The sequence below is a fragment of the Hyperoodon ampullatus genome (genome assembly GCF_949752795.1).
Source record: "Hyperoodon ampullatus genome assembly, chromosome: 14".
In the NCBI taxonomy this organism is placed as follows: domain Eukaryota; kingdom Metazoa; phylum Chordata; class Mammalia; order Artiodactyla; family Ziphiidae; genus Hyperoodon; species Hyperoodon ampullatus.
In genome coordinates, this window is record NC_136927.1 from 85,284,462 (window position 1) to 85,297,107 (window position 12,646).

General features: G+C 34.9%; 1 protein-coding gene across 1 annotated transcript in view; it reads right to left on the minus strand.

Moving 5' to 3' along the window:
* SYCP2 (synaptonemal complex protein 2) overlaps positions 1 to 12,646 on the minus strand; it is a gene marked incomplete at both ends in the record, with an annotated part of 58,401 nt that overhangs the window by 24,856 nt on the left and 20,899 nt on the right. Inside the window, 9 exons of the mRNA XM_079719587.1 lie at positions 331 to 764; positions 914 to 1,047; positions 1,580 to 1,637; positions 1,954 to 2,023; positions 3,819 to 3,976; positions 4,820 to 4,919; positions 7,792 to 7,938; positions 8,380 to 8,454; positions 9,632 to 9,780. Coding sequence (XP_079575713.1) covers positions 331 to 764; positions 914 to 1,047; positions 1,580 to 1,637; positions 1,954 to 2,023; positions 3,819 to 3,976; positions 4,820 to 4,919; positions 7,792 to 7,938; positions 8,380 to 8,454; positions 9,632 to 9,780 — 1,325 coding nt within the window. The remainder of the gene's footprint in view (positions 1 to 330; positions 765 to 913; positions 1,048 to 1,579; positions 1,638 to 1,953; positions 2,024 to 3,818; positions 3,977 to 4,819; positions 4,920 to 7,791; positions 7,939 to 8,379; positions 8,455 to 9,631; positions 9,781 to 12,646) is intronic.

The window sequence follows — 12,646 nt, forward strand, 5'->3', positions numbered from 1 at the left end:
GAGAAAAGGGGCAAGATAGGGGTATGGGATTAAGAGATGCAAACTACTAAATATGAAATAGATAAGCAACAAGGGTAAATCGCACAGCATAGAGAAATACATCCATTATTTTGTAATAACTTTAAATGGAGTATAATCTATAAAAATATTGAATCACTATGTTATACACCTGAAACTAATGTAATATTGTAAATCAATGATACTTCAATTAAAAAAAGGACAGGGTATTACAAACACTAAATTTGTAGCAATTAATCAAGCTTCTTTCACTTTATGTTATTAGGTAGGCATATTATGGGTGTGCAGAAATAAAACACACTGAAAGCTCACCATTTTTTTTTGTTTCAAATCCCGGGAATTAAATTCAGATGTCAATCTTTTCCCTGATTTTCTATGACTTTCTGCATTTTTTCTAGAAGGGCTTTTATCACAGATAGCAGTATTCACGTCTTTTGACAGTATGTATTTCTTCCTACAGATCACAGATTCTTCAACTGTCTTATTTAGAACTGATTTAAAAGTAGCTTCAGATTCAATATGCCAATCACTCTGCTTTGTATCTTCAATATTTTTCTCCTCCAAATGTTTAGAATGATTTAGTTGTTGTTGTTTGTTTCTTTTGCAAACTTCTACTTCTGCTTTATGTATTTTGTTATGCTGCATTATTTCTTTCCCATACTGCACCTTTCCCATTTCCTGTGAATTATCATCTGATATTGAAGAGGATGATTTTTGTTTAGTAAGTTTTTTGTTGATAACAACATCTAGTGGGAAAATGAGAAATTAATCCTTATTAAATGTATAAACTGATCATATACAAAATTTGTTAAAACTAAAATATTTGTCAAGACATTTCAAGAAATGAGTATTTCCTTGAACAACTATTTTATATACAGAGAAAACTGTGTTTCACCTTGATTAAATGTGTCTCCTGATGAAGTACTTGCTCTTTGGTTATTACACAGATTAATATCTGTTACAGGTGTCCAACATGCCTGTTTGAAGTGCATTTTATTTCCACAGGTGTTGTCTGAAACACCAGGTAACCTGCAAAATAAATTCATTTGCTTATCACAAAACATTAGCCTATGACTGATATAAGGCCTTGATTCTTTTTATTTAGTCAATGTTTATTGACAGAAGTTTAACAGTCAAGTATGAAAATATTTTCATAAGTCCTGATGAAAGTTAAAATTTACCACATAATTGATCAAGATTAAAGAATATTATTTTAAAAGTTCCATTATTGCTACTATTTTGATATCTACCTAAATACATCTCACATATCTTACATGTCTTCATGTATATCTAAACTTGGTTAATTTTCTTCACATTCATACTTTATTGTTTTAAAAATCTCATTCATTTTAAGTCTCTCAATTTGAGAAGTTATGTTGGTTGAAGAAACATATAGGCTATTCCCCATTGTGCGATCATAATAATACTTGAAAGATGATAAATTCTATAACCAATACTACCATTCTAAGAATATAAAGGCCTTGTCCTTTAAATCTGTTACACTCATCTAAAAGTAACATTATTATAGGCTAAATGATTTGATGGGTTTTCTCATACTTACACAGGTTTATCTATTTTTCCCACTGCCTGTGAATCAGGAACAATTTCCTGGAGTTCACCTAAATAAAACAAAAATTATGGTATTTTCATTTTTTCGTGCAGTTGGCAGGGTAAAATGAAAGCTAGAATTTGATCAAAGTTCACATATTGGGATGGAAAGATTGATTGATCTCATCTTCCCCCTCCCAGACCCAAACTTCTTGGGAACCAAGGCTTGTAACCTCTAAGTTCTTTTCATAAAGCTGAATGTATTCATTATAAATCTTTTTTTCAAATAAATGAAAGTATAGAGAGGAGTGAGTGAGTGTGTGTGTGTGTGTGTGTGTGTGTATATATATATAAAGAATGACTAAAATTAAACCAAAGATTACTTACTAAAATTTTGGTTTGGGAATTCAACGTCCTTATTTTCTGTCTTTTCTCTAACTTTAGCAGTTTCGATATGCTATAAACAGGGGAGAAATTTTATTATAAATTTGAATCAAGGCATTATGTGAAAACAACTTTTAAAAGTCAGAGTATTAAAGTTTAAAACTTTTTTGCCTTACTATTAAAAGTTGGATAATATTTCTATTTATTTCATAATGATTATGCCCATTCTAGAATATTGCCTATCCTAAAACACAAGAAAGTAACTTTCATTGCAGATAAGGAGGCAGAAGATCCTACAAATTTTCTGATCTCAGCCACAGCTAGAAAAATAATTCAATTTTCCTCTCTGAGAATTTGTAGCACCTCCATGGCATATCTTCTCTTGCTATTGATCTCATAGCCTGCATCTATTCTGTCTTTTCACTAACATACATATGAACTGGAAATTATGAAGTATTAACTTATTTTATAAAGTTTTGGCCACTGCACAAGTAACTTCTTGACTGTAGCAAGCTTCCCTCTTTCCACAGCCACAGATACATACCTGCCCGGACCAAATAAAAATTTGCCATCACCATCAGAAAAATATACCCTCTAACTAAGATATTTTGCCTCATCCTGGCTGTCTTCCCTACTGGGGGAGGAGCAGTATGAAAATGTACAGGTGTGTTTTTTGTTGTCACAATGACAGAAGGGTTCTCCTGACAATAAGTAAGCACAGGCCTAGGACACTTCTCATCCTACAACATTCAGAACCACACTGCACAGCTAAACCATGCTGCCCCTATTAAGAAACACTTAGCTAGACAATTTGAACCATTACTTTGACTATTTTTTCCTAGTATCTTCAACTCTTGCACCCTTTACCTTTCGGCCACATAACCATTAAAATTTTTTTTACATCCACCATCTTTCTTTTTTTTTTTACTGTAACACCAAGGCTGCTAAGCTTTATGTGAGGAAATTATACTTACTTCTGAACTACTGCCATGGTAAGCTTCATAGTCTTCAATCTGCACGGGGCCCTCAACACTGCCTAACACTTGTGCTCATTCTCCCCCCTCTCCATTCTCTCTCAGTAGTTATTCCAAACCTCGGTGTGTCTCTGAGCCCTCTACTTCAAGGCTCTGTCCCCAAGAGAAGCTCACCATGCTCACACTTCAGAGAAAACAAAATCTTTCAGGTGTTCCTCCTCACCTACAAACTTATCTGTATCTCTGATTGCCTATTTCTCCAAGACACAACTTTCTCTCATCCATTCCCTGCTCTGTCCCCCCTTCAACTTCCTGGAAAGAATGCCCTCCTCGATGTCCATGTGACTAATAACCTTTATTGACCCTTCAAAAATCAACTCTTCTCCATCTCCTAAAAGAGCATCTCCTGATCTTCAGCTTCCCCTCCAGCTCTGGGATTAGGCACCTGCCCCTCTACTAGTTTTCTACTGCATCCTGTATGTACATCTGAGAACACATACAATATTATAATCATCTTATTAATTTGTCTAATTCCCATGCTAGACTTTGAGATACTAAAAGATTCCACTTGTGTCTTTTATTTCTAAACCAGAACCTTCCCCACAGCAGACACTAATTTGTATAATAAACTAAAGAATGACGGGCAAGTCCATTTCTCCTAGTGAAGGCATAAATCAGTTACACTGAATATTTCTAAATTTTATTTTGTTAGCATAGTGAATGATTGATAAGACCTTACTTTCAAGGACAATAAATGATATCTAAAAAAATTTAAAAAGCAATACTGTAGGAAAAGTGAGACACTCACTGCTTGCAAAAGTAGTTAGCTCAATTATGCATTTCTACAATAACTTGATAAAAATTTATTTAAAAATGCTTTCAAAGTAAAGTTACTTTGTCTGTATTATCTCCTCTATTTCTTTCTTCAGATGGTCTAGATTTAAGTGATACAGCATTATCCACTCCATCTTCCAATGTTTTAGAAGCACCAGGTTTTCCTGTAGAACTCGTCATTTGCAGTGGTGGTTTAATTCTTCTTCTTCGTAGTGTTGCTAAAAAGGAGGACAAAGCACTGCTATATTTGTAGGATTTTCTATGTTGTTCTCACTGAGATACTTTTTTCTGAGGAAGATTAAAACAGGGGATTCTAAGATGGGTCCCAGGTTTCTGATTTAGATGAGTAACTGGATATGGACGCCATATTCCAAGGTAAGAAATGGAGAAAAACTGGCAGGGAGGGTGAAAAGATGAATTTATTTTGGACCTGTTAAGTTTGAGAAGTTTGTCAAATATTAGATAATTTCCCAGTAGGCAATGAGATTTTGGGAACAGAAGGTCACTATTATCATAAAGATTAAATAATACTGTTTATAGCAACTAGTACACAGTATCAGATTATTTTAAAATTTTTATTTAGCTGTTAGTATGTACCAGGCACTGTCTAAATGTTTCACAACATTTCTTGTTTAATGAATAATTTTTATTTAATCCTTTAAACAATTTGATGAGGTTAGACACTTTAGTCCCATTTCATAGAAAGGAAACTGGTTCTAAACTTAGCTACAAAGTACATACCCAGGAGTGGGGAAACAAGCCCAAGCAACCTGATTAATTTAATGTTTTATCCACTATGTTATGCTGGATCCTACTTAAAATTACAACAAATTATTAATGCTGGATATTAATATTCTGAATAATGTTTATATGGATACCCATTAAACTTCTCAGACATTTGTAATTTTTTGAGAGAAGACATTTGTGGTTCATATTTTATTAATTTTTATATCCCCAAATTATCCTCTAGATAAATTAGGTCCAGAATACTCCTGAATTTTAAAAATGTCAGCTTAAAACAATAATACTTGTTAGGAATCTTCAAAGACAATAAAACTTACATGTATTGACTAAAAGTACTGGACTTCTCACAGTGTATCTATCTGTGCCAGGAACAATCATTGATGCTTCAGACATTTTTCTTTTGCTAGGAGTAATTATCTTAAACCATGAGAAAAAAAAAAACCCAGAGTAAATATACATTCTCTTTTGAAATTAAATATCCTATAATTTTATTCACATTTCACCTTGACTACACACAAAAGACATATGGTATTTTATAAACAATATGATATCCAGAAATATCTGTAGTTTAGCCTGACTTGAAGGATTTTATCCTAATGTTTGGTATTGAACAGATAGCCAAAACAAGTAAAGGATGTTGTTTTAAAGAATATTTAAAGAATATCCAGACTTAGAAGTATAGTACCTTTATATATTAGCTGAAAATATTTTATTGACACTCAGTTTATCTAGTTAACCGTTGGCTCACGATTTCCTATTGTATTTCATAAGGATAATGTGTGGAACACATATTTATGTAAACTTGTTTGTGAAAGTTTTCATAACATTAAGCCTTCTTCAAAACTTTCACACATTTAAAAAATTGTATTAATATCCTGTGAAGACTAAACTGCTTTTGGAGTAAAATGCAGCTACAGTTCAGAGACTCAGTGGCACACAAGCTAGTGTTCCAAAAAAGATGTGCATTTTCTAACTTTAGCCTAGAATGACTGATAAGAGCAACAGAAGTAGATAAGCAGAGGAGGGACTACAGGGGACAGGAGGTTCCAGAGGATGCCGTACAAAGGAGTACATGATGACAAACCATAAAGAGGGAGAAGACAGCTGTTTTGAAAAAGGCACTTGCCTCTAAGACAGAGAAAAAAATATTGATGGAGTTTTGAGTAGGTATGTATATGGGGCAATAGAGGAAAGGTGGGGAAGGACAGGAGAAAAGTGAATTCTAAGATTAACCAGAAAAGAAGCTACTGAATCAGCAGATTCTTCTTAAAGAAATTACAGTTCTAGTGGTATATAATGAATGAGATCCAAAAAGTTACATATTCACATAAATGCTTCAAACAGTTAGTCCTTATTGAAAACACAGTGGGTATTTAACAACAGTGCAATGTTTTTCAAACTTTAGTGTGGTTAAGATCTCTTCCAGAGTTTGTGTTATGACTCAGTAGGTTTAAGGTGGGGGGGGGCTCTAAGAATCTGCATTTTTATTAAGTACTCAAGTTATGATTCTGATATAAAGACAAAAAAAAGGCTTTTATAATCTAATCATCTGAGGGAACTACAGTTGACGAAAATGATACTTTTAATTTAATGAAGGACACAGACTACAGGGAAAATTAGTAACACAATGTATGGAAGAGCCTGTGAGAGTTATAGTTGCCTAAAGGTGAGAGATTAGTAAAAACAAATAATCTGGAAAAGCTCCATTAAGAAAGTAAAAATGAACAAAGATTTACAAATGTAAGTACACTTTAGATAAGCAGAGGTAAAAGCAGCATGAATGAAAGAACAGAGGCAAGAATGAGCATGCCATAAAAAAAGAGACAGTAAAGCAACTGACCATACTAAAGTGGAAGGTATTTTGATAGAGTAATATTACAGAATGTCTTCAAACTAAGTCAAAACTTAGATTTAATGGGATAAATACAGAGATGACAAGGCTTTCTAAGCAGAAGAATGCTATGAGGATACTGGTATTAAGAAAAATCAGTGGTGTACGACACAGGGTAGCTCACAAAATGGAGCAATAGTGTCAAAGACACTATTAGAAGGTTACTGTAGAACCTAGGTATGCTAAAATGAGTAACGGTAAAGGGAGTAATAAGGAGGAAACGATGTGAGAGATACTATGAAAGAACAATCACTAGCACCTTGGTTCTATCTAGGTATGGGGGGAGAAGAGTTTGGAATCAAGGATATCATCAGAAAAATGAATGGTAACATTACTGAAGTATGGAGGCAGATGCAAACTTGAGGCAAAAGATAAAGAGTTTGAGGTAGACTTTAGGAAAGAGCTTGAAGAGACACAACCAAGGGAAATATTAAAAGAGTAAGTGGAGACGTAGCTATAGAACTTTGAATAGAAGCCTGGTACATTTTAAGAGCTTAAATTATGCACAGGAAGGAAGCTCTCTAAGGGAGAAGGCATAGAGATGTTCAGAAAGCTGGGTATCAAGCTTTTAGAGCAAATCTACATTTAGGAGACACTGAGAGAAAGTATCTCTGATGTAGTAACAGAAGTAAAAAGAGAATTAAAATGCTAACATAGAAGACAAAGGAGAGGACATTAAGAAAGAGAGGGCTGGGCTTCCCTGGTGGCGCAGTGGTTGAGAGTCCGCCTGCCGATGCAGGGGACACGGGTTCATGCCCTGGTCCGGGAAGATCCCACATGCCGCGGAGCGGCTGGGCCCGTGTCATGGCTGCTGAGCCTGCACGTCCGGAGCCTGTGCTCCGCAACGGGAGAGGCCACAACAGTGAGAGGCCCGCGTACCACAAAAAAAAAAAAGAAGAAAAAAAAAGAAAAGAAAGAGAGGGCTGTTAGCAATGTCACGTGTCACAGCAAGATGTGGAGAAGGGGGCTGAGAAATGGTTCTATCACATGCGGCCTAGAGGAGATCCTCAATGGAGCAGGAGGAGGAGGAGAAAGAATCCAGTATTTTGCTTTCTTTCCTCATGCCAGTAAACAGAACATTACATTATAAATTTGTTTTGGCCAGTGCAGAGACAGAACAGAAAGGATAAATGCAAAAAGTGGTAGTTACTTTCCTATATATCTCTAATTTGAAACTTACAAGTGTATAGTATACCTTGTCCTAAATCCCTAAACCTTACATATAAACACAATCTGCTGAAACACTTTTTTTTTTGTTTGCATTTGTAAAAGGCAGGGGAAATACTCTGAAATGTTACTGATGAACATATGAATTCTAGATGCTTTTTTCTGTAATTATATATAGCAATGATTTCACCTATGCTATTTTATAAATGACTATTTTGATGCCATATATACCTCAGGCTGACTATTTTTTCTGTCCCCTTGATTACTGTTTTTGATATATTTTGGAGGTTTAGCAAATTCCTCTTGGGGGTTAGCTTTTTCTTTCAAACTAACAAGTTCTTCTTCGACTGGTGAGATTTGACTTTCTGGGACTAGAATCTGTGGGAGAATAAGGAAAAAGTGTTTAAAACTGCAAACCACGGGAAGTTCTCAAAAATCACTGGATGTCTTTGTAAAGCGCTCATTCATCTCACATTCAAAAGGTCAATTCTTTTTGTCTTATATCTACGTACTGTTATAATTTTTAGTCCTTTTTCAAATGTTAATAGACATAAAACAGGCTGTGGCATTAGTGGAAGAACATGTACTTCTGATTTTTATTTAAAGTTACCAAAACTGGTATTAATAACAATCTACCTTCTGTACTGAAATAAATGATTATTAATATGTTTAAAAAGTATATACATCTTATTGGGGCACTATGTTGAGACAATTTATTTTTTAGATATTCACCCTCCAAGATGAACTTTATTACTGTGCTATCATTATTTAGGGTTAAACTTAGCCCAGTGGTAAAAATCAAGTAAGTTAGACACATACCTGTGATCCACTTGCATCAAAAAGAATATGCACAGATGTTTTGGCAACGGAAGTGCCTCGTTTTCTGGTAAATTCCTAAAGTAAAATTAATGCAAAGGGATGTCATTTTCTCCCAGTGCTTTCCATTTTAATACAATTATTTCCTATACCTGTTTCCTTCCAAAATTGCCAAATTATCTTAAATCATTATTATTTATACATATAAATACTCTTTTCAGAATAATTCAATGAGTCCCCAGTAACCACGGTCTTAGCCTGCTATTTTGGTAAGGGTTCCTCACAAGCATATTATCTGCTATTCTTCACCAAAAATCTTTTGCACGCTATAGACTGAATTTTCCCCCCACAATTCATATGTTGAAACGTAGTCCCCAAGAATGGTATTAGGAGTGGAGGCCTTTGGGGGTTGCTAAGGTCATGAGGGCAGAGCCCTTATGAGTGGAATTAGTGCTCTTATAAAACAGACCCCAGAGAAATCCCTCACCCCTTCCACCATGTAAGGACACCATGAAAAGATGGCCATCGATGAATCAGGAAACGGGCCCTCACCAGACACTGAGTCTGCTGGCGCCCTGATCTCACAGCCTCCAGAACTATGAGAAAAAAACGTTTGTTGTTTAGGCCACCCAGTCTATGGTATGTTTGTTACAGTAGCCTGAACAAACTAAGACATGGACCATCCAAGCTTGTCAACTGAACATCTCCCTAAACATAACATGAATTGCCACCTTGATTCCCAGTTAAACAATATCCGACTCATATCGTCTTCCACAGTCCTGGAAAGCATCTTATCTAAATTTCATTCATTAACTTCAAAGGCCATTTCAAGGCCCACCTCCATAGCCTTTCCTTCAAATCCGACTCTTAATGCGCATTCTTTCTTCAACATCTATACTTCATTTTCTATACGCCACTTACTTCTTCTGAGGCACATTCTATAATTCTCACAATGTTTAATATCTTGAAAACAAGTCTTTGTTTCATTTCACTTTTTAAACACCTCACAGAAATTCATTAAATGTTTTGAGTAGCTGCTGCTAATTCTGTCATCTGAGATTCTTTCTAATCGGTATCTGAAAGGGTATGGCTAACAATCTGATGGCCATTCCACAATACAAATTTAAAGGACTAAAAATCTACATGTTATTTTATAAAGAATTGTAGGGGAAAAAATCAATGAAACTTAGTCCCAAATAACTGAAAGTTTCCAGAATTATGAAAATAAATGTTTATTAAAAAGAGTTTAACTTACCCTATACTTATCTGCACCAAAAATTTTTTGTGTCACATTAGTGATTTCTAACGATGCATCAAAATACAAAAGCAATTTTTTCCCTTCTCTTTTACTAATTTTTACTTTATTTTTCAGAATTATATTCAGTAGCTTCTTCGATTCTCTCACTGTACACAAATGAATCACACTGATTAGTTTACATTCATTCCTATGATACCACTCTATAGGTATACTATAAATAAGAAAAGCATGCAGCATACCAATTAAAATTAACTGAAATAAAATTAACTTTTAGGATTTAAAAGTATTTAAATTAATCAATTCTGGTACTAACTACTTACGTAAACAAATCAACAATTCAGTTTATTTTTCAAAGTCTCAGCTTCCTGATCTATAAATTACAAGGTAATACAATAATTAATGAACTAAAGCCCTGAGTACATTCTGGACACTAACAGGTTCTTAATAAATATTCTTTGAACACATCTGAGAAAACTATTTTCTTAGTTTAAAACAGGCAAAAAAGAAAATAACTTTAATTCCATAACTATTCCTAGGCATAAGCATCTATTCAGACATTTCTATTAAATCCACAGTTACAAACGTGTTGACAATGAACGTTTGATAAACACTTGAGTACCAGGATATTGTGAAGGAAGAAGGATACAGTGCTAATCCTCAATAAATTCACCAATCCAGTGAAAAGAAAATACTGTTAAGTGCCAGTTTATATGAAGTATTCACCTCCCTTCCTCCAAAAAGTTACAGAAAACTACCTGGCACCCAATTAATGTGCCTGTATTATGGACCAAAGGCCACTATGGTCCTGTCCTACCTCTGGTGGTGCTCCTGTTGCTGACTGAGAAGTATCCACACCTGCCCCCAGTGTTTGCTTTTGGGCAAGAGGAAAATATCCTGAGGGAGAAGGACCACACCAAGGACAAAACTTTGTGTCTGCATCAGGAAAAGCTCCGCTGGCCATTCCATGCTCTACCCTAAAGGACAAATGTCCCTATTGGCTATAAAACTCTTTGATCCTTATGAGGCTTGCCGAAGCAGAAAATGTCTTATTTGCTTTTGCAGCTATATGGTCATAAAACTTCCTCCGTGATGTTCTTTGATGGTACTAAGAAGTATTAGTTGCCTGAAGATAGTGGTAACGCAGTTTCTAATCCAAAATGCTGGTAGTTTTTTTTTTTTTTTTTGAAAGAAAAAAACAGTCACAAGTCTCAACAGTAAAAGTGTTCAGGCTTTAGAGATGAAAGATCAGGTGACGCTGAAAATGATAATGTTTCCAATTTTGATGATGAAGATTAGAACACTTTATGAATATTTTTGTTTATTGTTATATCCCTCTGATATGCATTTGAATTTTTTTCTGCAGCTTGCTGAGAACTTAGAGTAAATGCAGTATTTGCTTCACTGCTTGCATGAGCATAGTATTAGAATTACTTCCAATTTATTATTTTGCTGAATGCTTTGTACCTTTTTCTACAAAGCATTCTCCACATATGTCATGACTATCTACATAAGAATTTGTTGATATTTGTTATATTTTATTGCTGACTTTGTTGAAATTTCTGATATTTGCTTTGACTGCCTAGACTATATCGTGGCTTGCTTTTTAGCTAGCAATATTACTGAAATACCAGAAAACTTCCTATTTTGCTTCCTATAAAATCCAAGTACTCATAGATATCAACATATTTGGATCTTATAACGTTATCTAGATATTTCTGTAGGATTCCAGTATACTGTTCTTAAATGAATACAATAATATGTTTTCTCCTGCAAAGCCATTCGAACAAACACTTAATTGTCCATGGAGCCTGTATTTTATGTACTCCTATAAATTGAACGTAAAAGGGTCTAACCTCACCCTATTGTGTTGCTGCTTCCCCATTCCTTCAGTCTGCAACGGTAGATGCTCTTTTTCACAAAAACTATTGCTTGATCTCCAGAGCCCACACGTTTTTTTAACTTCCATGAGTGCCAGTCATGTAAAAAAATTCAGATCTTGCCTGCTCCACATAGGTAGACTACATCACCACTTTATTACAAAGGATATTAAAAGATACAGATGAACAGCCAGATGAAGAGAGATAGTGCGAGGTCTAGAAAAGTCCTGAGCACAGAAGACACTATCCCTGTGGAGTCTGCGGTGTGCCACCAGGGTCAGTATAAGGACTGAAGTGTGTATACTGATATTGATAATGAAAGAGTTAATTATTATCTTGACATCTGAAATTTCAGTGGAAATTTTGGTGGAGTGGGATGTAAAACAGAATGTAGAAAAGAACAGAAATGAAGAGCGAGAAAGGGAAAGATTTAGTAAAAACTATTCTCCCAAATTGGCTATGAATGGAAAAAGAATGAGATAAAGGAAGACATAGGATCCAAGTAGACTTTTTTAAGATGCAGTGACAAATGTACCATAAAAATGTATGATGTTAAAACTACAGGAGAGGACATTATGTTAAGTGAAATAAGCCAGTCACAAAAAAGACATATGCTGCATAATTCCACTTAAAACAGTCAATTTCATAGGAACAAAAAGTAGAATGGTGGTTACCAGGGGCTGGGTGGAGGGGGAAAAGGGGAACTGTTCAATGAGTATAGAGTTTCAATTTCTCAAGATGACAAAAGTTCTGAAGATCTGTTTCACAATAATGTGAATGTACTTAACACTACTGAACTATATACACTAAAAAATGGTTAAGATGGTAAATTTTATGTTATGTGATTTTTACCACAATAAAAAAAATAAGAGAAACTGCGTGAGGGTGTATATGGAAACTTTCTACACTACTCTGGCAAGTTTTCTGTAATCTAAAACTATTCTAAAATTTAAAATTTATCTTTAAAAAAGACCCAAATGAAGGGCTTCCCTGGTGGCGCAGTGGTTGGGAATCTGCCTGCCAATGCAGGGGACATGGGTTCGAGCCCTGGTCTGGGAATAAAAGTTATAAACTATTGATACATGAAGTAAGTTGGATGAACTTCCCACATGCCGTGGAGCAACTAAGCCCGTGA